The sequence below is a fragment of the Anser anser genome (genome assembly GCF_964211835.1).
Source record: "Anser anser genome assembly, chromosome: 3".
Lineage (NCBI taxonomy): Eukaryota > Metazoa > Chordata > Aves > Anseriformes > Anatidae > Anser > Anser anser.
Genome location: NC_139722.1, coordinates 93440938 through 93468209, shown reverse-complemented (window position 1 = coordinate 93468209; position 27272 = coordinate 93440938). Strand labels below are relative to the sequence as shown.

Sequence of the window (27272 nt, the reverse complement as noted above, 5' to 3'; positions counted from 1 at the left end):
TCTCTTTTATTTGCCAGCTTTTGCTGGAAAAGAATTGAAAATCACCTTCAGAATAGATATTCCAGTCTTTGTGTTTTTCATTGTTTTATGCTGCATGGTAAGGGATATCAGGTGTTTTCTTGTTTAAAAAAAAAAAGTCTAAAGAATATTCAGTATTTTTATGTGAATTAGCTTGTCATTTGAATAGAAACTTCTCTGTTGCATGTATTCAGACTACAAAAGCCACTGTTTCCATAAAAAAGCATCTGTTCCTCTTGTTTCTCTTCCAAAACATTTTTAGGAGACAAAACTACAGAACACAGAAATTAAAATTAAATAAGAAACATAAAAATATTTAGGGACAAAGTGAAAACTGTGTTAATGTGAACACTGGGTTAATTCAGCTTGTTAGAAAACTGCTGAAGTCATTTATGTGCCTGTAACTTTGGATGTATGCCAGCACCCTGTGTTAAGCCAAATCATATGAGTATCCAGTCAATGAAGGACTTAAAAACTTAAGTTCTTTACTGTGCTTGGAACAAATGTGGGTTTATTTAAGTAAGATGCTGATTCCCTGTTGTTACCTTGCCTTTGGACATTGCTAAAAAGTATGAATGTCCTTTTATTTTTCTGACAACATAATGTATGCGGACTTTCAAAAGCTTTTCTGAGGCCTGGATGCATTGAATGGAATGGCTCGAAAGACTTCTGCTAAAACATATGTCTGGATAACTAGATCAGTGTCTGGAAGCGTATAGGTTTGGGGGAAAGTCTTGATAGCCAAAAGTGGTTTTAGCTAAATTGTTGTAATAACAATAGGTGTTATGATTTCAAAATCCTGCTGTTTTATTGAAAACTGGTGTCAGTGAGGACTTAGGAAAATCCCACCAGTGATCATTTAGCATAATGAAAACAACTCGTGCTGACAGTGGGAAATGTCTTAGATTGACTGATGTAGATGCCTTTAATGTTAATGAGGGGAGCTGTTTTCAGTGGCATAATTTGTGTTGATGTTCTCCTGGACTCTTTTAGCAAAGTTTATACCTGTGTCTCTCTGAAAACTTAAGCACAGAGTTCATGTATTTGTTGTTTCCTTCTGATGCAAGGCATGTCTGGGGCTCTGCTATACTTGTTTCAGGGTTGGTGACACAATTCAGGGAGAAAACCTGCTGAGCCTGTCAGGCTGGCCATGATTTTGGGCTATACTGGCCTAACATGCTCCGTCCGCTATTTGAAAAATGTAATTGGAGGTTTTAACCAGGTTCCTGAAGCCTCTCTGTCTAAAGAGAAAAACTCCGTAAGTCAGCAACTCCAATAGTTTGATCAAATGTGAGGGTTTTTTTCTTATTTGTTTTGTAACTGTTCTGAAGAAAGCTTGGTGTAGAGCACTAAAAAAAACATCCTGGAGATGAAGATTCAGAGCTTTTAGCACTTTTTAAACTTAATTTAAAGATAGTTGAAGGATGATATGAGTCTTTGGGCTAATTCCTCTGTCACCAGTAGAGACAGAAGAAAAACAACACGTGATGATGTCTTGGATTCCAGGTTACTGAATTGGATTTTCAGATACTTGAAACCTGATTAGTTGTCTGTATCAATGGAAAAGTGACTTGGAACCAGTGACTACCTAAAGGTATTCATGTGGTCCCCAGTTTTGGTTTTGTGGAAATGTAAGCACATATAGTTGTTAGTTCTGCTGCTTAATATTAATTTTGTGTATGCAAAAATGGGATGATGAGCTCTTATTTGAATGGATATGTTGTGACCAAACACCCTGCCAGTTTGGGGTTCATCATTAGGGAACCTAAGCCAAAGCCAGAATGGTGGTTCTTGTTTTCATTCTTATGACTAATGAAACCCAGGAGGTAAGGGTTTGGCAAACAGTAAAGCCTTTTCCCCCTTGCCAAAGCAACTTGCAATGAAGTTCTATTTTTCCCAGAAATAAATGACTTGGGATACAATAGTTGCAGTTTTCTACTTTTTTTTTCTTTCTTGTCAAAATGGTACATAGTATCATAAAACATGTATTGTAATCTAACAACATTAATGAAGAGAATTGTCTCAGTGTCATTACTGATAGAAGGTGCTTCATGCAAAGAGTGCAGCACGTAGAAATAGGAGAAAAAAAGAAAGCTCAGAGATGTTATTTGTGGGGGAACGGGGGACAGCTATCCAACTCCTTGTCTGTATGTGAATCACACTGTTACCAATATCTTATGTTATCAGTACTTCAGAGCCTATAAATATTTCCAGGAGCAGACCTACTTGAGAAGCAAGTGTTAGGCCCTGTGCCAAATGGATCCTGGAGTGGTTCCCCAAAATAGAACAAGTTTCAGGGTGAAGGGGAACAAGGTGAATGTTAGCAGCACTTGAAATAGTCACGGTGCCATAGTCTCGTGAAGGCTGAGCAGGCAGCTCATGAGCAGCTTGGCTGTTTGCACAGGGCAGCTGTGGGAGGGAGGTGGAGGCAGTCCCACCTGTCACCGAGACCCAAGTTAGGCTCTTGTTGTAAGGTGCTCCGTCATTGAAATTATGTTTTTTGTTGAGTTAGAGGGAGCTAAGGGAGGTTTGGCTGGGGGAGACCCACTGTGATTACCCATTACTGTCTCAGATAGATTAAGGTTTAAATTATCCAGGATACATCTGGGAGCTGCACAGAGTAAATTAGAGCCTGGGATTTCAATTACCAAGAACACCACACACCAAAAAAAACCAGCCTTTTATATTGTTTTAGGACAAAATGAAAAGGTTTAGAAGTCTAGGAGCTCGAGCAATAATTTCAAAGTGTGCAATGATAAATTCTTCATCTCTTTAATGACGTTTTCCAGTTCCCAGAAAAGCTGGTGTTTTGGAGGGCAGGGATTTGTCATTTAGTATGGCAGTGTCAGGAGAATTTTGGGATTTTTTCCAGTTTCACAGTAATTTGTCACCTTCTTTAGGTGACAAGTGTCCGTAGGGTTAACAGGTTCAGTACCTTTGTTGAACATCAGTAATTTTAGAATGACTATTTTAAAACAAGCACTTTTTGAGGTCTTTAAAGTTAGAGTCTTTGGGGAATAAAAACAATGCCCAAATCTCTAGAAGAAACTGCCACAGATTAAAAGATTTAGGAGCAGCATTTCCAATGGCATTTAGGTTCCTAAAATAAAATACACACAGGCGTGAAAAATCTCTTGGCTCTTTTTAAAACTCAAAGTTCTGCAGTGACCACGTTACACTGCCTCTAAATAAATATTTGGTGAGTGACTGAATGTTAACTACTAGGCACTGGTATCGCTGCAATGTTGCAAAAATTCTCAATCACATCTTCCCATCTCTTTTTGGACGTTTATCCAGCACACAGTGCTTTCTGGGAGTGAGAGCCTCATGTTTACGAGGCTGTCTCTCACATAGGAGGAGCAACTCCTGTGTGAAGACAGCTGTTTCACGAGCATAGGAGGTAATGAGTATGAAAAACATTGCTACAAAGTTTGGCTTTTAAAATCCAGTGAGAGGAATGTTTTCCCTTCCCATCTGAATGTTACTGTTGTTTTTGTTGGCTCTGGGTAAAACTTGTCTCTGGTGATCCCTCAGTTGTGCTTCCTTCGAAGAGCTACTGTCGAGGAGCAGCAAGCGGCTGCAGAGCTCTGCTGCCTGACATGAGGGCTGGCAGCTGGTGGGGGATGGCGGGGGACAAAGTAAATGGGTTAAAATCGAGTAGGAGGTGGTGATTACTGGTACATCTATATGGTGCCTATCTTCCAGAAACACTGGGTTAGAATTTCTATAAATGAAGGCTATATCTGCCTCCTACTTTATTTTCATTAAATCGAACTACTACTGCCTTATGTATCAAAAAGCATGCAGTAAAGTTCTGTATTTCCAGATTTTACTCTCTCCTATTTGGTGGTTGGTTTTTTTTTTGTGTGGTTTTTTTTTTCATTTGTTTGTTTTTGGGTGTTGGTTGGTTTTAGTTGTTCTTTCTGGTTGTTTTTTAGTATGCTGGAGTCTAACATGTGCCCTAAGTTTTTAAGGTTTGGGGTGGTAGCCCTGGCTGCATTGGAGTTGTTTGCGCTCTAAATGATGTATTTAGCCTTCACTCTTTACAAGTCAATAAGAAAACGTAGCTGAAGCGCAAACAAAAAATGTAGCTGTGAATCAGTATTTCTAAATAATATGCTATTGAAGGTCAGGGGAAAAACCCAAAATAAAAGCCTTCTTCATTTAGCAAGCTGGATTGGTTTCTTGATTGAGCTTTCCCAGAATTTCAAAATGATAGTTCCCAGTACCAAGACAGGAGTGTGTCTGTGTGCATATTCATCATCAGTTTTCTTTTCCAGCTGGTCCTATTACAACACATCACTTTCTTTGTTTTACCACCTTTGCCTGGGATCAGTTTGAGACATCCTCAGTATGTAATTTTGAAAAAGTCTGAAAGATAAGCTGAGTAATTTTAAGCCTTTTAATATTTACAGGTACATTCGCTACATTTTGGCCATCATGTCTTTTCTTCATGGGAGTGTGATGACTGAAACGCCTGGAATGTGTCTGTAAGTAATCAATGCCTCAAAATCCCTGAGCTTATCAGTGAGCCTTGCTCAAAGGTGTGCTCCTGGTATTTAGAAGCTTTGAGTTATATCTGCATGTGTTCCCTCAGAATAGCACTTTACACTAGCAGTTACAGTATTGCCTATAGTGCGTTGCTTTCTGCGTAGGGCAACAGGGGTGAGTGCTGTTATAAATTGTTGGTGGTTCTATTTTTTTTTTCCCGATTTCCTTTCTAGTATTATACTACACAGAAGGCAAAGAAATATTTAAGAAAGTCCACGTTTGCTAGCTGAGCTCCTGTTTACCACTGATAATTGGTTGGTGCTCCTGTGTGCAGAAAGGGCCCAGCTCCTGACTGTGCAGGAAGTACTGTGGGCCAGCAATCATGAAAGAAGGTGTAAATGAGCATAAGTGACTGTTGACTAAGAAATACTATTTCTTTGCACTCCAGCTCAGGCATTTTTATTACATCTCCATCTGAGTAGTCTCCGCCTTGTCCCATGGACCTTTGTGTTTTATCCAGTTTACAATTACCACTTTTTCCCCTTCAGAAGGTTAATATATTTTTTTGTCTCATTTGCTATCACATATAATAAGTGTTCTGTGGCTGTAACTTATTCTGGTATGAGTAAGTGAGGAATCTCTTCTGTTTTCTTCAAAGGATCAGATGTGTTGCAATAACAGGACTCTCCTTTCTCCCCTCCCCTTTCCCATAAGATAATTGTTTGTTATTACAGGCCTCAACTTTTTGTTGTCATACTTTCTGGTGGTGTTGAGGAGCCAGAAAAAGAAAGAAAATGACCAGGGATTACTTATGAATCTGAAACACTTCAACCTCTCAAGTTGTTTTTAATTTTAATATAATGCCTCCCTTGAAAGGAATGGAGTGTCCGTGTATTCTTTTGACTGCCCTGGAGCATTAATTGCTGAACAATCTTGAACGTCTGTATGTTTTACCAATACTCTTCTAGTAAATACAGGTGCCAGTAGCATGCATGCATAATACAGAGTCAAAGAAGTGCTCTTCCTTCGTGGCTGATAGCTATGCGCATTCAAATTGGCACACGCACTGATTTGGATGGTTGATTACATACATATGTATATCCTGAGAAGACGCCATGTAGCATAACTGGTCCTAAATCAGTGGTGTGTTTCAGAATAAAGGGCAGTAATCAGGAGCTTGCCTGCTCCTTGTTTGGGTGATGCGGTGTTCCTGCCTTGGCACACCAGAAGGATGAGTTGAGCTCCAGTGGCCTAGTCGCTGCCGTATGCAGATTTTCTAATTTCTCAGTGCAGTTTGACCTGAGGGTAAATCATGAAACTTGCTAACACAACACGGCTTTATTTTTGTAAGTCTTCCATTTGTTTTCTCCCTAGAGTCTAGTCCAAAAGCAGTTGACATAAACTGGTCCCTGTTGACTTGAGGGACACTTTGCGAACGAACCACTGTTATCCTGGCAGATGGTAACGAGTCATTTCCAATGCCTCTCATCTGAAGATTGCTCTTAGGAAATCAAGAACTTTCTGTTCCTATATCATTTCTAGAGTAATTCACACGGGAGCAATGTGGGGCACTTCTTATAATTCCCAAAATAGAGGGGACCAAAAAAACTGCTTATATTTTCACTGACCGCAGAGAAATCTGTGGATCTAGGAAGCACATCTAGATGAATTATTACATTGATTCTGCTGTAAACCTTCACAGGGTGGGGAAAACAGAAGCTAACCATGTTTTCTGAGTACTTTTTCCTCTTCTGTGAGCTTTCCTCTGAGTGATGCCTATAAGCTAGCTATAAAATGTAGCAAATATGGGATAAAATGTAAGGAGTAATATAGGAGTATGAAACAGAAAGAGCCCATACAGTGATGATAGTAATTGAGAGGGCAAGCTGTGTTTACTGCCTTGAACCAAAACTGTTTGAGGTTTCTCTTGGCTTTCCTGGAAGTTGTCATCTCCTGCAGATTAAATATGGCATCTCTCTGAAGTAATTTCATTCCCAGTGTGGCTCCTATGGAAACTTCCAAGAGTCTAAGACCAGAGCAAGTCCACCTTATGGTGGACACTACTGTTAATAAATAGTGAGTGTCAGTAAAGAAGATTAAAGCAGTAATGAGGTGCATTTGAAAATAAACTCTTGTGATTCTCTCTACTGTTCTCCATCAAGGCAAAATCTTCCTGCCTCTCTCTGTAGGAGCCATGAGCCAGGATTGTCACAGAATGGGCTGAGTAGAGTGACAAGGCTATTAAATATATTTGATCTTTCCCTCCTTGAGTAGTCCTGGGAAAGGGAGGGAATTAACAAGTCAAGTAAGCTCCAGAAGGCAGGACGTTTGTTTGCCTTGTGGTCAAAGTGAGGAGCTCAGCTGCCAGAAACAATAGTATAGACAGCTTCGGGAACTGACATTGTGATGGAGCTGCAAGAACGGCTCGGTCTCACTCGCTTTTCCTTAGTGACTCAGCAGCAAGGTTATGGTTTTGCTGGACACAGCTCTGCCCTGAAGCCCACCAGCCCCTCTCCACAGAGGAGCACAGGTGGTGCTCGGAGGCAAATGCTATGATTGTGAAAGCACTTTCAGACCTCACTGGTCAAGAGCATGAGAGGTTTAGGCTGTTAATCAACTACACTAGGTCCATGTGGGCAGAGCCAACAAGAGCTAGGCCAATGGGCCGGACCTGAAATATTTGAAATTTACTGAGTGGTTTAGATTTAGCCAGTTTAAATGCTTTTCTTGTCTGATTTTTGAAGGCAAGTTGTTTATCCAAGTGAAGTGCTCTAAGATACAGCAAGGAGCATTGACATCAGCAGAGATCAATGAAGGACGAAGAGGTCTATTTAATCTAGGAAATGAGTGACTTGGCTCTTTGATCCTGTTGCATTCTTTTATTCCCAGAAGGTTAAATTTAGTCCTGCATACACAAATTCTGTTTAACTAAGTTTACTTAGGTTTTAAATATTTGTGGGTTTCTTTTGTTTAGGTTCTGTTGTATAACAAGAAGGAAAAAAAAAATGTTACCACATAATTAGGCTGTTGCTGTGTAAGCATATGTAGCTCTTTTCAGACCTGAGAACAGCATATGCAAATTCAAACCCAAATGCATTTCTTTAAACACTCATATGGTATGAAAGAGAAAAACCTCTGACCCATTGTACACAAAGCAGCCTATGATACAGCCCAGGGACATTGCTCAAATTTGAATAACCGAGGAATAAATCTAGTTTGGCTCATTTTGCCTGCAGTACTTCCATTTCCCAGAAGTACAGGAAGCCTTGCACAGCTTAGTGCGAAGGTGTGCCTTTGGGTTGGAGATGGGCAAGTGTAAGTGTTGGAGAACATGAGGGTAAGAGTGAATTCGTTACTGTGATGAAGGACAATCTCAAAAAAAAAAAAATAATCTCATAATCCCTTGTCCAGAAAGATTAGCTCCTCTCATGTAAAACAAGAAAAGAGGACCTGTGGTTTCATTTTTATGTTGACCCTAACTCCAGCAACCTGTAGCGAGTGCTAGCAGGAGCTGAGCTTGCCGCGCAGCCCTACCTCCCTGTGTTTCCAACAATCCCGAGTTTTTGGAAAGTTTAGGCAGCAGAACCCCCCCGCAGCCCAGAAAACGAACTCGAGAAGCAAGGCGGGGGTAGAAAGCCCAAATTGCGAGTCCCAAGTGCGGTGCCCCGACCCCCGGGGGCTGCTCTGCACCGTGGGGGCAGCGGCACCGCGCAGCCCGGCGCTGGCGGGGGCGTTTTGCGGGTACCAGAAAATCCTTTATTTTTTGTGTGTGTATGTTATTTATTTATTTATTTATTTATTTTAGAGGGTGGTGGGAGTCCCCCTTTTATCGCAGGTGCGGCGGCGGCGCCCCCCGGCCGGCCGGGAGGCGCTGGGAATTACGGGGCTCAGCCCGCCTTATTACGGACAGGGAAATAAGGCGAGCTGGAAGAGCCGGAAAGTAAAAGGGGTTTGGGGAGGGGGTCCCGGGGCCGGTTTGTGAGGGGGTGTCCTGGCGCCGGAGGAGGGGCGGGGGGGGGGGTCCCGCTGACCCCGGGGCCGGGGGCGGGGAGGCCGGGGCTCGTCGGCAGCGCCCTGCCGGCCCCATGGGCGGGCGGGGCCGAGCCGTGCCGGGCCGGGGCCGTGCCGGAGGGGCCGGCCCTGCCCCCGCGGCCGGCGGCGGCCCAAGGTTTAAAGTGAGAACTTTCTGCGGGCGGCGCCGAGCCGCGCAGCCCCGACACCGCCACCCGGCCGCTGCTGCCCGCCGCCGCCGTCGCTGCTTCCCCCCCACCCCCGGGCGGGCCGTACAATCCTCGGCAGTGTCCTGAGACTGTACGCCCGCCTCGGGGGCGAGCCGGTGCTCCGAGCCGAGCCGTGCCGAGCCTCGCGGGCAGGTGCTGAGCCCGCCCCGGCCCGAGAGGCGGCGCAGGAGCCGGCCGCCGCCGCCGCGATGACAGCTGACAAGGAGAAGAAAAGGTGAGGGGCGGCGGGAGGAGGGGGTCCCGAGGGGTGGAAAAGGAGCTGGGGGCCGGGGGAGAGGCGCTCGGCTCCTCTGGGCTCCTCTGCAGGGGGAGCGGCGGTGCCCGTCCCGCTGCCACCGCCCCGGGGCCGGCCGCCACCTCCCGAGGGGCCGCCGCCACCCGGAGCGATGCCCCCGGCCCTGTCCCCATCCCCATCCCCGGGCAGGTGCACCCGGAGGGGCTGAAGGCAGGGTGACCCCCGTGCCGTCGGCTGCGGGGCTGCCGCTGAGTTTCGTAGCGGAGGACGAAGTGTTTTAAGGGAAGCATCCCGAGCCCGGCGTGCCGGGGGGCTGCAAAGGCCTGGCTGCGGGGGGACCGTGGGCGCGGGAATAAATCTCTAATAAATGCCGGCTCCTCCTGGCTGCAGCCCCTGGGGTGCCCGGGGAGGCCCCCCCCGGCTGCCGGCAGCTTTCCCCAGTGTCCGGTGCGGGCCGAGGAGCGGGGAGGCAGGCGATGCCTTGTGCCGGAACGGGTTTTCCGAAGGGAGCAAAAGCGGCTTGGAGGGCCGGAGTCCTGCCGGAGAATCCCTCTGCCGGCCCCGGAGGCTGGACATGGAGCTCCAGCCGCGATCCCTACCGTAGGAGGTGCAGGTGGAGAGTTAGGAAAGTAAACACGTCGTGGGGATGAGCGAGGGCGCTGATAAGGGTGAGGAGTAAGCAGGGGAATAAAGGTCCGCGGAGTCGCACAACAGGCTGTTTATCCGGGCTGTTCTGTACAACAGGCAGGCACAGGGCTGACCCTGTTATTGGCTCAGGTTGCTCTTCTTTTCTGACTGGAGATTGTGTTCATAAAAGACATGATTTACCGAGTAAGAATTTTATCTTGTTATTTGTCATGTGTACTTTCCAGTTGATGATGCAGTAAACACTGGCTTTGGTTTGTAGAATAGCTGCTTTTTTATTGAGTCACCGTATGACCACGGAATAGGGGAGCTATCGTCGTACATCCCATACGTTTCCCATGTAGCCAGTCTCTGTCTATCAAACACTGTTAGAGAATTACCTCGAGCGTATTTTGTTCGAGGCATCAGGCTTCTGCTCAGGGTGTAAAACGTGGGTACGTTACCTCTTTTGTGGAGGTCTTTTGTTGGAGAGAGTAAACAGTCACAGTGCAGTAAGATGCGCTCGTAAGACCGTGTTATAAGAGTTTATGGGAACTAGAAGAATGAAATAGTGTACGTACCGGGAATACGCGGCTCCACGCATTTATCCCATCACCTCATTTTATGAGAAATTCTTAATCTCTTTGGGTTTAACCTCTTATGTTCAAACACAGTAAGGGAATGAGTCTAATCTTTCAGTACAGCACACTGAAGTGCCCTGTAGAGCTACTCTTAAGATACAGCGTAGAAACTTCACAGAACTAGAAACTTGGAGCGTTCAAATGGCAGTTCCGGCTCTGTCCTCAATTTTACGTAAATATTGTGACATTCCACTGGCAGTTTTCTGTCTCTCACAGAAGTAGGCTAATAGTTGTTATCTGGCTCATGGGATTGTTGTGTAAATTGATGTTTGTGAAAGAACTGGGAGAGTATCACATGAGTGATTGAAGATAGCACGCTCAGCGCCTCCCTGGCCGTGCGAACTTGTACCTCGCTACTGGAGTACTCTGTAGCCTACTGAAGCAAGAGTATATATTTCCTTAATTTTCCAGTACTATTACAGAATAGATTTATTGCCTTGAGTTCAACAGTTTTATTATTTGCTTGATTTCTATCCAGATGTACAGCTGGGATCTCTAACCTGACTTGCTAATAGCGTTTATAAATCAATTTCAGGGAGAAAAGGTGGTGGGGGTAATCTGGTTTACCAGATTTGCAGGCAGCTCTGGAACATGTTTGGAAGAGCAGTTCTCTTACTGTTAAGCAGATGCTCTGTGGAAGATAATCTTTGATTCTTTTAATGGTCCATTTAAGTTGAAGAGCATCCTCAGGTTTTCATTTAAAACTCTGTCTGTCAATGGAAAAGAGCAGTTGCTTTCTCTGGAACAAACGTTGTAGCACATTTAACTATGGTCATTTCTTACTTTTAAAGTTAGTACAAGGTACTGAGTTGAAATTAATGTGATTATTGTTTTTAATCAACAAAAATGTTACCTCTACATAGTCTTAATAACAAAGTCTGATGTTTCTTTCAATGTCAGTAATTAAAAACTGAGAAATGGATGAGTAATAAAAGGGTAAAACTCATTTTGATAAAATAAGAAAAGTGGGGAAAAAATCTGTATTTATGATCATGTGCAGCACAATAACAATTCGTAAACAGGTCCCATGGGGACAGCCTTTTAGAATATCCTTTTTTTTCTTTAATTATTCAGTCACCAAGTGTTTTTGTTAATTTTATTTGAGGGGAGTTGTTATTTTGTTAGGAATAGATGGTTTGTTAAATGGACTGTTCTGGAAGGACAACAGTTTATGTTTGAGAAAAGTTTGAAAGCAGTCTCAGGATGAATCAGGTACCAGTGCGTACAATACATAATTTCATTTGGGCTTTGTAATTGTGTTGTTTGTGGGGTTTATGTTTTTTTTCTAGTAGTATGAGAAATAAGCCAGTTTTGCAGCTTAGTGAGATTCTGTAATAGTGGTTCCCATATAACTACAAAATACTGTTTTGGTCCCAAAGTTCAAAAAAAAGTGTCTAGTTTTGTGATCCAAAGGCTGTAATGTTATATAAGTTTGTTTAACTTCTTATCCAGAGAGTAAACAAATGAGATTGATCCCAGTTAATGACTAGATAACTAACTGCTTTCAGTTACTCTTTCATATTTGGCTTTATTATTTGTTGAGCCCCTCCAATGAGACACTTTGTGCCTGAATTTCCACTTACCTTTACTTCAGGAGAGTGATTCTGAAGTCACTCCTGGCCGTTCCTCCTCAGGATGAGGAAACGGGCCTGACAGCACCGCTCTCCAGAGCTCAGGTAGTCACTTGCTCTTAATGGATGCATTCAGATGCCAGGAAATGCGAGTGTCTCGATATGCCAAGGTGTTAAACTGCAGATTTCAGGAAATGTACACTCTCAGCTTTATGCCACCCAGCATGCTTTCTATTTTAAGGTGTGTCACTATTGTCTGATATAGTGCCTCTTATCTGTTATGTTGTGATGACGATTAGGTCATCCACTTGCCACTGTAGTTTTGTCCTTATATTCCTGTAAACCTCAGTTTACGTGCTTCAGATGATGGAGCTTTGAACACTTTCCTCAGCAGACTGTTACATAGATTACTCGACCTCATCTAAAATTTTTTCAAGTTTTATTATTGCTCAACATTTCTCCATACATGGCCCATGTATTTAGTTCACTTCTGATTGCTTCAACATTAACATCTGCCCAACAATTTTTCTTATTGGAGTTTCCAAAAGGAAATGTCATCTCCTGAATTCCTGATGAGCAATCTGTTTATGGTATGTTAACAAGAAGTTTGGACTTCAGCACCAAAAATGCAGGTGCTTCATAGCATACAGGTCTTCTTCAGTGACCGGGGCCACTCAGTCAATACTCATCAGTTTAACTGCAGAGTGACTGGACGTCTGCTACCATGTCTGGATGGGACCTTCTGACCCACATGGCTTCTATGCACATTGTACAATATTGGTCTATGTTGTGGAACAATTTGGGAAGCTGGAAATGTTTGCAGCTGGTGTATTTTCTGTCCAGAGGCTAGTTACCGGTTCTGAAGGACCCAGCATATTCCTCTTCTCATTCTAATTCAAAACTCAGTGATTTTTAGTTTATTCTCTCTGGAAGAAGGTAAAGTGAAGAGCAGTAGGCACCTGAGCTGGAGATTCTTCCAGTAGGCCTACTGTGACAATTACAAGTGCTTGAGAAGAAGTTTTTATGAAAAGTTACTGGCAATGACATCACCAATACCTTGAGAAGTCTTGAGCGTGACATTTGATTTTGGCCCTCCTGCTTTCTGCATTAACCACCCTTTCTATATTTCTACAGATGTGGAAAGGGCTTTTCTACCATGGGGTGGCCAAAGGGCACAGGAGTGAGGAACAATAGGCTGCACGTGGGTACATCCCCTTCTGCCAGCAGTGGCACATAGCAGAGGTTGGGCTGAGCTCTGACTTGGGTGCCCTGGCCTACTTGGAAAAGCTTGACTTGAGCTGCCCAGCTACTGTGGCTTCACATCCGTGGAGCTGAAGTGTTTGAGCTTAATGAGGGCTGGATGGCTTGGTGTGCAGTGTGAGTACTTCCTGGTATGTGCAATCCTCCCAAAGTTAGCTGAGCTCCTGAGGATCTGTGCATTGCACAGATGCCACAAGGGCCAGTTCTGTTCATGTGTAGCACTTATAACAAGAACAAGTTTATCTACGACTGCTGTATATGATATAGCATCTTCTGTTGTCATCTCTTTTTTACTTCATCTTAAGATGTTGTTTGTATTCTATCACGTTTAGCCTGTTTGACTCATTGGGAATATCTTGCTTATTGGTGGTACTTCACTGATAGAAGTTTTGGGATTATGCTGCTAATTTAAGAGTTCCATCAAGAATATTAAAAATGGGTCTCTCTGCTTTTCTATAATGTATTTTACTATGATGGATTCATAAACACTAGGTATTTTTGTTTTCAGGCTCCAGGTAGGAACTGCTGTTAGATGTGGTGGGGATAGAAAGGTTCCATTGCTTAAATCTTTGCCAAAATTTACCTATCTGCAGCCAAGTATAGAATCACATTCTCTAAAATTCAACTTTCACGTCTTCAAGAGCTTTGTAGAAAAAAGGGTGTCATTTTTTTTTTTATGATTCTGAATTTTAAAATCATTTGTTATCATGGGAGGCAGTCTTGTGCATGTGAGACAGCCAACATTGGCAGCGGGACAAGGGCAGTAAACTGGTTTGCAAAGAAGAAGAGGCCTTAATAAAAACAATAACAGTTGGCATTCTGACGTTGTGTCAAATTTCAGCGTAGCTTTTCCAAAAAAGCACTGGTTAAATGTACTGTACAAAGAGTATTTACTGTACAAAGATTTAAATACTGTACTGGGATCTATTAAGTGAAATCTGTCACTCTACTTGAGCAATGATACATATGCTTTAGTTTCAAATGCAAAAAAAGCATTAGAGTAAGCAAATAAACAAAGAACAGGTTGAATTTAAATAATTTGGATATATGGAAAGTTTTTATTTCTCTAAAGCTATATGTGAAATCCAATGATCCTATTCTCTTAATTACACCAATATTCATAGTGCCTTGTATACACATCCTAGTAGTTAAAAATACTTTTCCTCCTAGCAGCTGGAAAAATGGCAGAACCTTTCTCTTAAATTAGGCAAAACTGCAAGTGTGGTTATTGTGAAGCTGGTTATTTTATTTTATTTTATTTTATTTTTTCTCCCCTCATTCTTCAGTCTTGTGCTCTATTTGCTTAAAAGGGAATATAATAACTGCTCAGGGTAAAAGCTTGACTGCTTATATAAGAAGAAATAACTGCCTTCTTGGATTTACAAGGCTACTTTTCATGGTGTCTCTTTCTGAAGTAAGTTAAATAGGAAACTATTTTAGTGTGCATTTAGAAAGTAGTTTAATGAAGTACAGTAGGCCAATTGGCTGATAAATAAGTAATGTTTCAAAGTAACTCTCATTTAATTATGCTTTTTACTTCTTGAGCTCAAATCTAATTATGATTTTGGTTTTTTCCTCTGTGACTTTATTTAGCTCTAGAAAATTAAGCTGAAACAAAATCTATCATAATATATTTTGATTAAATGTGCATATTTAGCTCTTAAAACAGTTAGACTTGTAATTTAATTTACTTGACTGCTATTACGAGGAGTTTGGAGTAGGATAAAGTATCCATTATGCTTCTCTGTCCAGTGCATTACATGACACAGCAAATATTCAATATTCTATTCTATAGAAACTCATCAAATGTTTTGCCAGGCAAGAGCGAAGTTGCTTTAGTTGAATTTCTATGTCTGATCTTCAGTCAAAGAGGTGCCCTGGTCTTGACCCTTCCTCTGTGCATGAATATGTGGAATCAGCAGTTTTCTTTGATTAGGGAAATGTTTAGGGTGTTGCCTCCAAAAAGATTGTCTGAAAAATTCAGAAACTTTACAAATGCTTTATGTTAGCCTGTGGGTGTGCAATTAATACTGGCTTATTGCAGATTTATGAATGTTATGTGCAGAAGTTATGAATAAGTTATCTGAGCAGAAGCAAAAAATATATATTTTTTTATTTCTGCTTCCAAGTGGGACAAACACAGGATAATAGAGGCCCTTAGCATTTTTTCTTTCATTCTTAATACAAAGTTACAAATATTTCTTCATCCTGCTGTGTTTGCATTAGATAGCGATCTGCTTTCAAGCAAAGAAACATTTACAACATATATTTTAATCTCAAGTATTTAACATGTATCTGTAGAACTAAACAGACTTTTTCATAAATATCTCAACAATTTATTGATGTTTCCAACAAGATACAGGAGAAGGGAACACATCTCTAAATAAATGTCTTGTCCATGCTTCTTCTTGAGGCCCATCCCTCAATCTCACCAGTGACCCACATGAGTTAAAAACCTGGCCAGAATGCACACGGGCTGTAAAGTAGAGTCATCAAGGAGAGAACAACCCGGCTGTGGCTGTTTATGGGATATATGGCTAGGATATTTGTGTTTGTTTGTTTTCTTGCTGTATCGTTAGTAAGCCTAAGAGTTAGTGCCCCACCAAGATCTTATGATAACTCACAGCGACTACTAGGTCTTCTCAACTATTTTTTCCAGCTAGGTGTAGCAGAGATTAGGTCACCTACCATTTGCTCTGTGAAGGCAGTGCTTATTTTACAGTTGCATATGCGGTAAAACAAAGGTGAAGTTAGGAGTGATGGTTCCCCACAAGCATCTGCTTCAGCACATCAGATCTGTAAGATAAAGGACACATTTGTGAAATAGGTGATGGGAAGACGATACTGTTTCTTAGGAATCAGAGCTGGTGTAAATACTGCCTTAAGTTTCTTTGAACTCAAAAAATAATTTGTTGCCCCTTTTGCACCGGTGTAACCGCTAGCGCTTCCCTGCTTAGAGGGGGCTACCCTGTTGGCCAGCACACCCCATGAGACCTTCCTGACCTGCCACTTGTGTGTGCCCACAACCTATCTAACATCCTGGATGTCTTGCTGGTCTTGGTATGGGGGCTGTCTCTGGAAGCCAGAGCCATGGCATCACGGCGGTCGGCACACAGGGTGATGGTGCTGGAGTGGCTGTCACATGTCTGGCCGCTGTCCCGTATCCATCTCAGGGTTTAGGACGAACCCCATCTCATTCCCGTTGTCTCACTGCTACTGAGCTACTCTAGTGGGCTGCCCTACTGCTGCTGCTTCCAGAGAAAAGCAACCAGTGGTGTGTGCCAAAGTATCTATTCTCTGTTGGCTACCTCAGGACTTTGATTTTTTTTTTTCTTTTCAAAAATTTCTATGTCCCTTTTGCTTTCTTTCCCTTTTTTGCAGCCCCAACAGGACAGAAGTTTCAAGCAGTGCAGCATCCCTTTACATTTGGATATGAGTCACTGTGTATGTTCAAGTATTTTTACAAAATTTTTCTAATAACGTTTTGGAACTAGAGTCTGAGCAGGCTCACCCTCTTTTTTTTTCTTTTTCTTTTTTTTTTTTTTTCATGTTTCAGGAAATTGTGTTATCTAACAAGGGGCTAAAATTAGTAGGAGTATGGAGAGGTGTTTTTTCTTTTATAAAACTGAGCAACTCTGCTAATGGATGAATCATGTGGGTGTAACGTAAGGCACTTGATAGCAAGCAGTCTGGAGATATATGTGCAGTAAGATTACTAGGATCATTCAGAAACTATTTCAAATGGCTGAAACATGAACTTAATCTATTGTAAATATTTGTTACTCATATTCTAATATATCAAAATACATTTGGTTAGAGTTAGGCAAATGAAGGCAACATACAAGCTACAAAGTTTTTAACAGTGGGTTACTAACCATTGGAAGAGCTATACACGTACTTGGTAGAAGTGGGTGCTTTTTCAAATGATTATTTTCTGTAAAAATAAATATTTTCTTGGAAAATAATTTTCCAAGGAGGAAGTGAGAGCTCATAATAGATTAAAATGAAGGGATGAGATTGAGAAATTCTCAAAAAAAAAATGGAGAGTGCTTAAATGTTTTTTAAGTTTTACTGTGTTTTAATAAGCTTTCTGAATTCCTGTGTTGCACTTTATTGCTCATCTAGAACTAGACAATTTAAATTTAGCTTGAATGAGGCTTTAGATAATGTTTAATCTCTTTACAGTAACAGATTTCTTTTTGGTATTTGACTTAATTTCTATGGTTTTTCAGATGTTCATTTTTTTACTGAAAGCCATGATACACACGCATAAATCTGCTTTGGTGGCTTGACCTGAGTCAAGCTCCAGTGTTCCTTTGGCGTAGACTCTTTTTAAGTTTGTCCAATAAACCAAAATACTAAATATTCCTTTTGCACTTCTTTGTCACTTGAGGCCTTGAACTAAAAACAGTCACAGTCTTTTTAAAATGGCAATTGCTCAAACAATTACTGGGTCTGATGAAAACATTTAGTTGTCTTTGGATTGGCTTAGGCAGGAAGAGTGACTCGTTGATGACAAAGGTCTTCTCTAGCTTTGGTTATGGGAACAGATTTTTAAAAATGTTAATGTAGTGGAAAACATAGCAGAAAGGTACACCCTCAGCCCACATCAGCAACTTGTGATATTACGAATGAGAAAGTCAAAATGCGGAAGAGATGAAAAAAGCGTGTTGCCAAATTTCTAACTTGGTTGTTCTCAAAGGACTGATAATTTTAGAGTCACGTTCTTGAAAACCTGCCTGCGTATGGTGAGAGATAGAAATGTTTGTCTTTCCCACAAAAGCTGTTGCTTTAAGTAACAAATACAATAATATCTTGAAATACACAGATCCTAGGTGACATCCACCTTTGGCCTAGTACATACATTTTCTTTAGGTAGTCAGGTTCTGAGTCCCTTAATATGTGCTATTTTATGTACAGAAGGTGGCTTGCTGAATTACTGCATTTTAAGAAGCCAATGCAATGACCTGATTTAGTTGAGTGATATCTAAAAAATGTGCCCTATTGCCCTTCTTTTCTTGAAAGGGAAAGTTTTTGCTAATTTAGAGTGTCAGAGTCCTTATTAACTTCGTAAAATCACAGTACTGGAAAAAATCCTTTAGGAGCTGAAAATTTTGCTCCAAGTCATCTCATAATGTTCAAAAGTAACTGTATAGTGTTTTTCCTTTAAAATATATAAGATAAATAATGGTTAGAAAATAAACTGAAGGAAGGATGAAGTATTGTGTTTTTGAAGGACCTTTTTTAAAGGTGGTGGAAGTATACTTAAAGAACATTCCTTGTATTTTGTTTCGGCCCTTAACATATCTAAAGTCTTTAATGCCATAAAATGGTCCTTAAACTCTTGGTATCGCTGTTGCCTTCGCACTTGCATTTGTATGATAAACTACAAAGCAGCCCCATTCAGTCATTGTTTTCAGAACATTGTAGAGGCAGTTGTTGGTCCTTTAGCTCTGTCCATTCACCATTGTATTGCCCTCTCTGTGAGTAAATTCTTGGTGTTACTGGCTACTTGTTGTCACAATACTTCAAAGGTCTTTGTGACATTAACAAACACTAAGGGGAAAAAAAAAACCTCTGAATTTTTACATTTTTAAATGGGAAATGTTGCTATGAGTGTACCAAACTTTAACTGTCATGGACTTTGTATCCAAGACTTGTTGCAAATACCAGAACATCTTCTGATACTACGCATTGTTGTTCTTGGTTAGATTTTCATATCCCGTTATGACAAAATAAGGCACTTTTCAGGTGATGTCAATGACAGTATTATCAGACTTAGGTAATTATGGAAAGTATTGACTTTGAAGCTGGTATGAACTTTGCTGGGAACAAACATGTGGAATACCAGAAGCTTACAAAGAAGTACGAAAAGAAATTCTCACATTAGGTGTCTTTATCGTGCTGTGATTTTTTAAGCGGTATTTCTCTGGAATACAAGTTCATTGACCAACAAGAGCTATATTCCGCTCCAGGATTTTAACAGAGGACTAGTATGGTGCCCCTTGTGCATTTGATAACCTGACAAAGGAGACTGGATATTGGTGGAATTCTTGTAGACGTTTTGCCAAGTGATTATTATGACAAGGCTGCATTTGCCCTCTTCCCCAGAGGGGGTGAGCCTTTAGGAATGGCCTCTGCACGTAGCTTTCACCAGGAAGGAGAGCTTTCTTTGAAGGACCAGTCAAGCTTTGCTCACTGCTTGATCTAGCTGACCCTGACTTTTCACATCCCTCCTTAAAGGGAACCTTTGTTGCAAAGGAAATCTCAAACTGTAGGTTTGGGGGTTTACTTCTAGTGTATCCCCATGGTAACCTGTCTGATCCATGTCCCGTTGTCATTTTAAGCTGACTCTTGTACTTTATGGAATGCAGAGAGTTGGAATTGGCCAACTTTTGCCTGTGAGATGAGTGACCTTCACTTACAGAGGAGTGCCTCTGCCTTCCTACCCTATCTGGTCAAGAAGACAATGTCTGGTCTTAACAAAGCAGCATCACTTACATTTTCAAGGAAACATGTAGACATCTGGAGGGATTTGACCCCTTTTATTGTTTTCAGCAGGTTACTGCTACACTTGTACAAGTGTGATTTGGAGGAATATTTATTGGACTGATGATTGGACTGATTTATTGGTCTTTCTGGTGGTTTGGTTCAGCTGAGGGTGGGCTGTTTATGTGCCAAAGCTATAAGGTTATCACTCACATTTAATAACTTCAGTTCTTGTTTTTGTGTCGTCGTCCCCCGTCCCCGCCCCCCTCCCGATTTGAAGGATGTGTTACTGCCATTACTAATCAGAGGGACATTTTTATGAGAACATCCTTTCCACACTCAAATTGTCTTAACACTGCTACTGGCTTTTACATAACAGTGAAGCTGTATTTGCCTTCCAAGTGATTCACAAGAGGGACTATGCTATTCGCTTAGGCATGTGCTGACCTGAAAGCAGAATAGAAGCAAGTGCAGGTAACTTGAGGGAAACTTAATGCTGGTGTTTCGAAATGCCCATTATTTCCAGCTTAAGGAAAAACAAACCCCCCAACCCTACTTTTGTTTGTTAACCACACGGCTGGCCCGGACAAAGCCTCTCTGGAACGGGGGACCAGGGCCAAAGCACAGCACAATGCGTGGCTAAGCTGAATAAAACCATTTTCTGGACTCCATCTCTTGAGCTGGTTTGCCACGCTTTGCAGATCTGGCTGTTAAAATGGCATCTGGCTATTAAAATGGTATCTGGCTGCTGAACAGCCACTCCAGCGAGCAGCTCACATCTCTGCAGCTTCTTCTGCCTTCACCTTTCCTCCACCATGCTCACTGAAGGCCCTGCCGGCTGGCCAGGCTCCCTGTCTCGCAGGGGCCTGGGGCAGCTCTTGGATTGGTAACATAGCTCGTCTGGGGCAGCTGATCTCCGTCATTAATCCTCGCTCCCTAGTCTGGAAAACTGGGATGGTAGTATATCCTTCCTTCCCCCCTTTGTGCGTCTTATTTATTTAGACTGTAAACTTGAAATGGGGACTTTCTACTTCCATGCCTCACACAATGTCATAGCAGTGTTGGCAAGAAGCTCGTCTGATAAACCTCACTCGAAAATGCTCAAGCAGGAGGTTGTCAAATGCAAGGGGCTAGGTTATCTCATGCTCCCGTGGCTATTTGCTTTCTTTACTGCACCACTCCATTTTATCCCTCAATATGTTGGTTACACCCACATGCTGACGTGTGGCCTAAGCCCTCATTTGCGTCACCTTTGAAGTGGGCCCTCTTGTCGTATGAGATCAATGTGCAGTTTGGGAGATGGAGTGAGGTGGGGGACAGGGAGTTGTACCGCCCTGAACGTGTCTGGGAGGTGATAAACCCCCTTATTCCTTCAGATTTCCTCAAGACATGGACAGGCAAGCAACCCAAAGGTGTGACAAAAACGAAAAGGAGGATCTGTCTGTCGCACCAATCTAGAGCTCTCTGCACACGGGGAGCTTGACTGTGTTTCAAGTGGCAATTGTTTTGTCTCCATTTCTCTGAACTGAGAGCTGCAATGGAGGAGAACACTGCCAAATTACAAGGCTAACCTGGAGTGGTTTTAGAAAGGTGAGCATGCACAAGCTCCTTTCCTGGGTCCACGGGTCCTCCATCAGGATAAAGGTTCTGCTGCCTGTGCTTGGCAGGCAGACCTGGAGAGGGAGCAGGCATGTTCTTCAGGCTGAAGAGAGTGAGAAAAGCATAACATTTTATACAGGCTTTTATTGGCAGCTTTGCATACTGTATAAGCAGGCCCTGAAGAAGATAAAGCAAGAAGCCGCGTTATCTGTACAGCACCACTCCTGTCCTTTAGCCTGCCAAATCTTAGAACAACCTCCACCCCCCAAAGCTAAACTCCACTGTAAACACAGTGTGACACAATTGCAGCTTCTCGAAAATGAAGTAATGAACGACAGTGAACAGTATTTTTACTTTTTTTTTTTTTTTTAAAGGGTGACAGCAGATAGTGCCTATTCTAACAGTATTGACTTTTCAATACTTTTCAAACCTGGGACGTAAAATGAGCAGAATGCTGCAGGGAGCAAAGTCAGCATTGCAGGTCGCAGTAAAGGTTTCAGGTTTAATGATGCCTGATGTGGAGCAGAAGTCCAGCTAGACAAAGCTGAAAGAGGAAAGGTGTCTGGAGTCTGATGTGTTAAAAGCTTTAAAAGCAAATCATGCCAACATGAAGTCAATGTAACGTGCTCCTGTGGAGGGAGTCAGTGTAATGGATATAGTGCAAGCATGAAATAATTTCATGTTGTATTGCATTTTGAGTAAGTTACAGTCATGGAGAGAACCTACTGAGTCATTTGTGTGCTGGGATGTGTGCTGCTGTTTGTTGGGTTTCTTAGTTTGCATTTGTGCCTAATTTAGCAGATTGAGTGCTCTGGCTTTTGTACCAAAATAACTCCCGCTCCAAAATCTTTGAAGTCTGATAATATATGTAGACCTTCTTGCAAAATAGCGTTCAGTCCTTGTCTGAAGTCTCTGCGAATTGCTTTGTGAAAATACATTTGAAGAAAATAAGATAAGCTGGGTAATGTGTGAACCTTTATCCCTCTTAAAAGGAAACTTCATGATCAAATGAAGAAATTGAAAATCAAATGGAAATTTGGATTCTACCTCAATTAAGCAGATAATATGGTCAAACACTGAAAAAGTTATAAGAAAAGCAGGCTAACAATCTATTCTTATGTACTTATTTGTGTGGGAAGTAGCTTCTGATTTACCAAGTTATAGAAGAAAATATTTAGTGGGTAAGTCTATTTTAATACACTGTTCTAAAAGTATTTAGTTTGCTCACATACCAGGCATCGTTATAGGCCTTACAGGAAAGCTCTGTAGTATGAAATTACGGTACCAAAGGAATATAAAGAGAAGGCCTGAAGCTAGAGATATCACAGAATCATAGAATATTCCAAGTTGAAAGGGACCCACAAAGCCCACTGAGTCCAGCTCCTGGCTCCACACAGGACTACCCAAAAATCAACCCATGTGTCTGAGAGTGTTGTCCAAACACTCCAGCAGGATTGGTGTTGTGACCCACTGCCCTGGGGAACCTGTTCCAGTGTCTAACCACCCTCTCAGAGAATAACCTTTCACTAATATCCAGCCTTAACCTCCCATGTCACAGCTTCGTGCCGTTCCCTCGGGTTCTATAGTATTAGCTATACTAGCTGGTGAGAGTCAAAACATCTCTCACTCCACCCAAAGACAGTAAATGCTTTATTGCTTGTGGGGGTAGGTGTATTTTAGTTTGTTGTAACTGAATGTGAATTGGATATGTGAAGTTCAGGGAATCATTTTGGGTCGTTGTGAATTGCCTTTAAACTAATGCAGTCATCAAAGTAAATTTCAGTATAAGATGTAGTTTAATAGTAATCAGGCAGCGATTAGAAGAACTGTCCTCTTTCAGCTTGTTCTCCTAAACAAGCCTAGTGGCAGCAACTCCAGCCAGCCCCATGCTTGCAGCTCACGGCTACAGATACCAGAGTCCAGCAAGAGTTTGTGGAGCACTGAGAAGCAAGGTTTTGCTCGTGCAGTAGTTTGCAGAACAACTCATTGCCTTTGTAGAATGATTTACTAATTTAACTCCCATGGCATTTCAAAACTCGTTATGAAATATTTGCCTTTATATATGGTTGAAATGGAGGCATATAAAATGTTTTTCCTTACTCTTGGTATTTCAGGGCAATTCAGAATGCTTAAACCTTAACAGTTCTAGACAAAAGTGAGAAATGATTAACATAAACACTTGATACTACAAGATATTTTACGCTGGCCGGATTAAAACTTTCAGTGTGAGTTTGACTCAAAACCTGAGTAGAGCTGTTGGAGTTCTTTGTTCTGGAAAGGAATCGCTGTCTTCAACTGGAGAAACAAACTTCTGAACCAGCAATAGCTTTGGATCCAGCTGTAGAAAGGTCAGTTTTGGTTGGAGAGGTCCAATTGTGTATGCATTTGGTATTTATTGTCAGATTCATGATTAATTTTGGTCATTGTTATACTAGCGTAACAATGAAGGCATTGTCACCAGTAACATTTTCACTTTCCTGTGTTGCTGCAGTGGTCATTTAATTATTTTTGCAAAAGTGCTAGGTTATGGGAACCTTTTCATGAGTGAACCATGGGGAAGACGGGAATCTCTTATTAAAAGTGTGTTTGTTGTTCCCGTAAGTGATGGTAATAAGGGAAACTTCAAATCATTTCATTGCTGTTGGCAGTCCATATCAACTGAAGATCTATTATACTTCTCAGAATCTTTTCCCCCTATCAAGGCAGTAGGACTGTTTGGTTTTTGTTTGTATTGTGTGTTTGCTGGAAGGAGAGCCCTATTGTTTTTTAGGAGGTTGATTACAAACATAAAATAGATTCTCTTGAGAATGCTTTGTCTACACTCATCACAATTGGTAATTGTTTTGTGTTGTGTAATACTTTACATGCTGCACTTCTTATTTGGGGGCATGTGTGTGAATCTCAAAATGGATTTCCACCTCAAACCATTGATGTTTTTAAGGTGGGTCCTTGAACGAAGCATGAAACTTCTCCATGCTCAAGTGTTTGTAGATGATGATGCCAGACGGAGGCCACCTTTTTCAGCCGTTTGGAGACAAACTTTGCTGCACTTGAATTGATGTCTTCTTCAAGTAAGACCTGGATAAAATAGTTCTTGAAAATGAAAAAAGAAACAAACAAAAAACCCACCACCAACTTTATGCATGAAAGCAGATTAAAATAGCGCCATTGAGCGAGAGGTGGGTGTCATTTTATTTGCGCCAACTCCACTTGCAGCAGTCATTCTGAAATGCCAAGGGAAGAGGAATCCAGGACCTTCACACATCCTATTCGCAGAGTATCTTGAGGTGGAGATGGGCAAAACGCATGGAAAAAATGAGGCTTCTGCCACACGTTTTCTTTGTAGGTCACTTATTGTAGTTGAAATTATAGGGAGCGTAAGAACAAGCGGTCTATTAGCAAAGCCATGAAAACAAACCATTTGCCACTTCTAACAAATGTCGGACAAAAATATGCTCCAAATTTTAAAAATAAATGAAGACTTGGCGAAAAATAAGACCTGGGTTTATCTGCATCTCATCAGGTACATGGCGTCCTGGACCGCAGCCCACTGGCAAAAACATGGGGAGTGTTATCCTTTGCAGCACTGGGAATGTTCTCTGCTGAATTTGGCGCCAACGACCGAGCTTTGCTTGTTAGCTGGAGTTCACACAGACTCCTTGCCAGGCCTGCCCAGAATACTGTCTCCTCTGACTTCCTGTGGTCTTGCATAATATTTCCTTGCTCCTTGTATAACTGCGACTTGATCTGGTCACTGCCCCGTCAGACGGCTGACTTTTAAAAGGCCAGCCCTGCAAACGTGCGGGCGAGTAGCCTCGGCTGCGGGAGCCATCCCAGCGGTGACGCTGGCGGAAACGTCCTTCCACGGGGAGCCGGGAGCACGGCGTGGGCGTGCAGCCATGCGGCCACGGCCGGGAGCAGTGAGGCTGCCTGCCTCGACCTCGTGACGAGACAAGTGCCGGACAAAACGTCGGGCTGAGTACACCTTTGAAACATGTGCTGCTGTTACTCTGATTTCTGTGACAGATAGAGACGTCGATTAACAAAGGGGAGACAATGCCGCAGGCAGCGTTATCAATGAACGAGCACGTTTCCAGAGCAGTATGCAATTCTCATTATGGCTAGTCGTCACTCAGTTAGGAGTCCTCACATGTGCCTTGCAAATGTGCTCCAGGTATCTTGAGTACTAATTTTGAGACAAAGATAGCAAAACTAAGGTATTGAAGAAAAAAGTCTTCGAATTCTGCTGATTTGCAATGCTTCTGCACAAGTTGTTTCTGCAGTTGTCTGTGTTAATAAAGTAATGCAAAATTAATGCGTATTTCAAAGTTTACTGCTTTTTAGCCTGGATTATTTTTATATATGTTTTAGAAGTGATTTTTATAGCAGTTTAAACTGCGTTTATACCAATAATTTTTTTTAATACTTGTTTTCACGTGTATTTACACATACAGCACTGCATGTAATTACAGAGCTTTGTCCGGAACTCATTTTCAAAAAGACAGCTGTCTGACATGACACCTTCAACAGTCCCCTTTCTAAATGCAGCTTTCAAGCTGTTAATCCTGTTCTTTGGCAACCCCATTCCTGGCATAAGTTTGAAAAGCTGAAGAGTAAAGATTACAAAATAGTTGTTTCAGTACACTTGTAAATTTCCTCAATAGACTTTCCTGATTTGTGCATTACAGTTCTCAGATCTCATATGGTCTTTCAGTTAAATGTTATCTGCTGTGAAGAAACAGAAGAATCATTTTAGGGAAAACATTTGAAGTGGCTTAGTCATCCCAGCTATGTGAGACTTTGTTTAAATCAGCTCATACTGTCATCTCTTCCACAAATCCAGGTTATCCAGTTGCCATAGTAACTTTGACATGCAAAAGTTCATGCTGCCTACACATGACTTCTTGCAACACTGTTTATTAATCTGATTAATTTAATGGAAAATATTCGTTATCAGTTAATGTGTATTATGAGGTCGCTTTTCTGGTCAGTTAAGAGCGGTTTATTACTTTGTATTCTTAGGATCCGAATTTTAACGACTTTATGATAGTCTAGCTGATAGGGCAGTTGGAGAACTCTCCAAGTAACATAATGTCAATACTACTGACAACTAGCAGACCATTTTAAAGTATTGTGAATACCACCATTTCTGGGAGGATTGTCTAAATATACCACATTTTTGGAAGATGGCTGCCTAATAAACCAGGTTCATCTGAGTTTTTTTTGTTTTGTTTTGTTTTTTTTCAGGTGATGGGGAAGCCACTATGTGCCAGTACAAAGCTAGCTTCTCACTGATGGTTTTGGGGTCCTGGATAAGCCATTCAAATAGAAATCACGTTGTACAAGTAGACCAATGCTGGATTGGCTCTAAGATTACGGAAGAAGTGTAAGAATTAGAAAAGATATTGGGCTGATCATAGCGTAGCCAACTGTAGAGCACATGCCACAGCCAATAAAGATTTCCCCTCTAAATGGAAGTAGTTAGAGATGAATTTTAGTACACAGCAGCCTGTCTTTCAAAAAATATTTGTGCCTACTATGCAAAACATCTGAACAGTTTTAAAAGATTTCAGAAAAAATGGCTTATCAAGTCACAGGGCCACAGAATAAAGAGTTTCAGAAGCTCTCCTTCAAAACAGATCAGTGCAACCACAGTAAAGAATTACAAGCCTCAATTTTTACATGAGCTTTAGATCTGAACGGCAGTGCTAGAGCACCATAAATGCTCTCTTGAGTTAAAAGGTGGCTGAATGTCTGAGAGGCCCACAGTCACACAGTGATGCTCTCCCTCCTTTTATTTTCTTTTCTTTGCCTTTCTTTTTCTTTGATGATTTAGAAAGGTGCAAGTGATCGCTGCACAGCGTTTAAGGGTTTACTCCTCAGCTGCATCTGCAGACAAATGCCCACTGCATTCAGCGGGGTTTCATCTGAATAAACAGCTCAGGGTTGTGCACTTGTACACATGTCTAAATATGGATCTCAGTCAAGTAAACAAGCATGTAGCCCTGCACAGTAATCTACTTTCGGAGCGGGGGAACACCCTGTGTCACTTGCATGGCTGAGTACATGTCTACATGTCGAGCTCGGAGCAGGCTGGGGTTGA

At 41.9% G+C, this 27272-nt stretch overlaps 1 protein-coding gene and 1 long non-coding RNA gene across 3 annotated transcripts in view; both read left to right on the top strand.

The window, feature by feature from the left end:
• EPAS1 (endothelial PAS domain protein 1) overlaps positions 1–27272 on the top strand; it is a 129344-nt gene that overhangs the window by 39953 nt on the left and 62119 nt on the right. Inside the window, exon 2 of one of the 2 annotated variants that reach the window (XM_083832110.1) lies at positions 4434–4508. In XM_083832110.1, the coding sequence (XP_083688236.1) occupies positions 4434–4508 (75 nt within the window). Of the gene's footprint in view, positions 1–4433; positions 4509–8584; positions 8965–27272 lie in introns of those variants that run through there. The other variant, XM_083832111.1, reaches the window with a different exon arrangement.
• On the top strand, positions 9823–25480 carry LOC310897949. The gene is made up of 2 exons (XR_014582816.1): positions 9823–23517; positions 24111–25480. It is a non-coding gene; the product is annotated as an uncharacterized lncRNA (long non-coding RNA).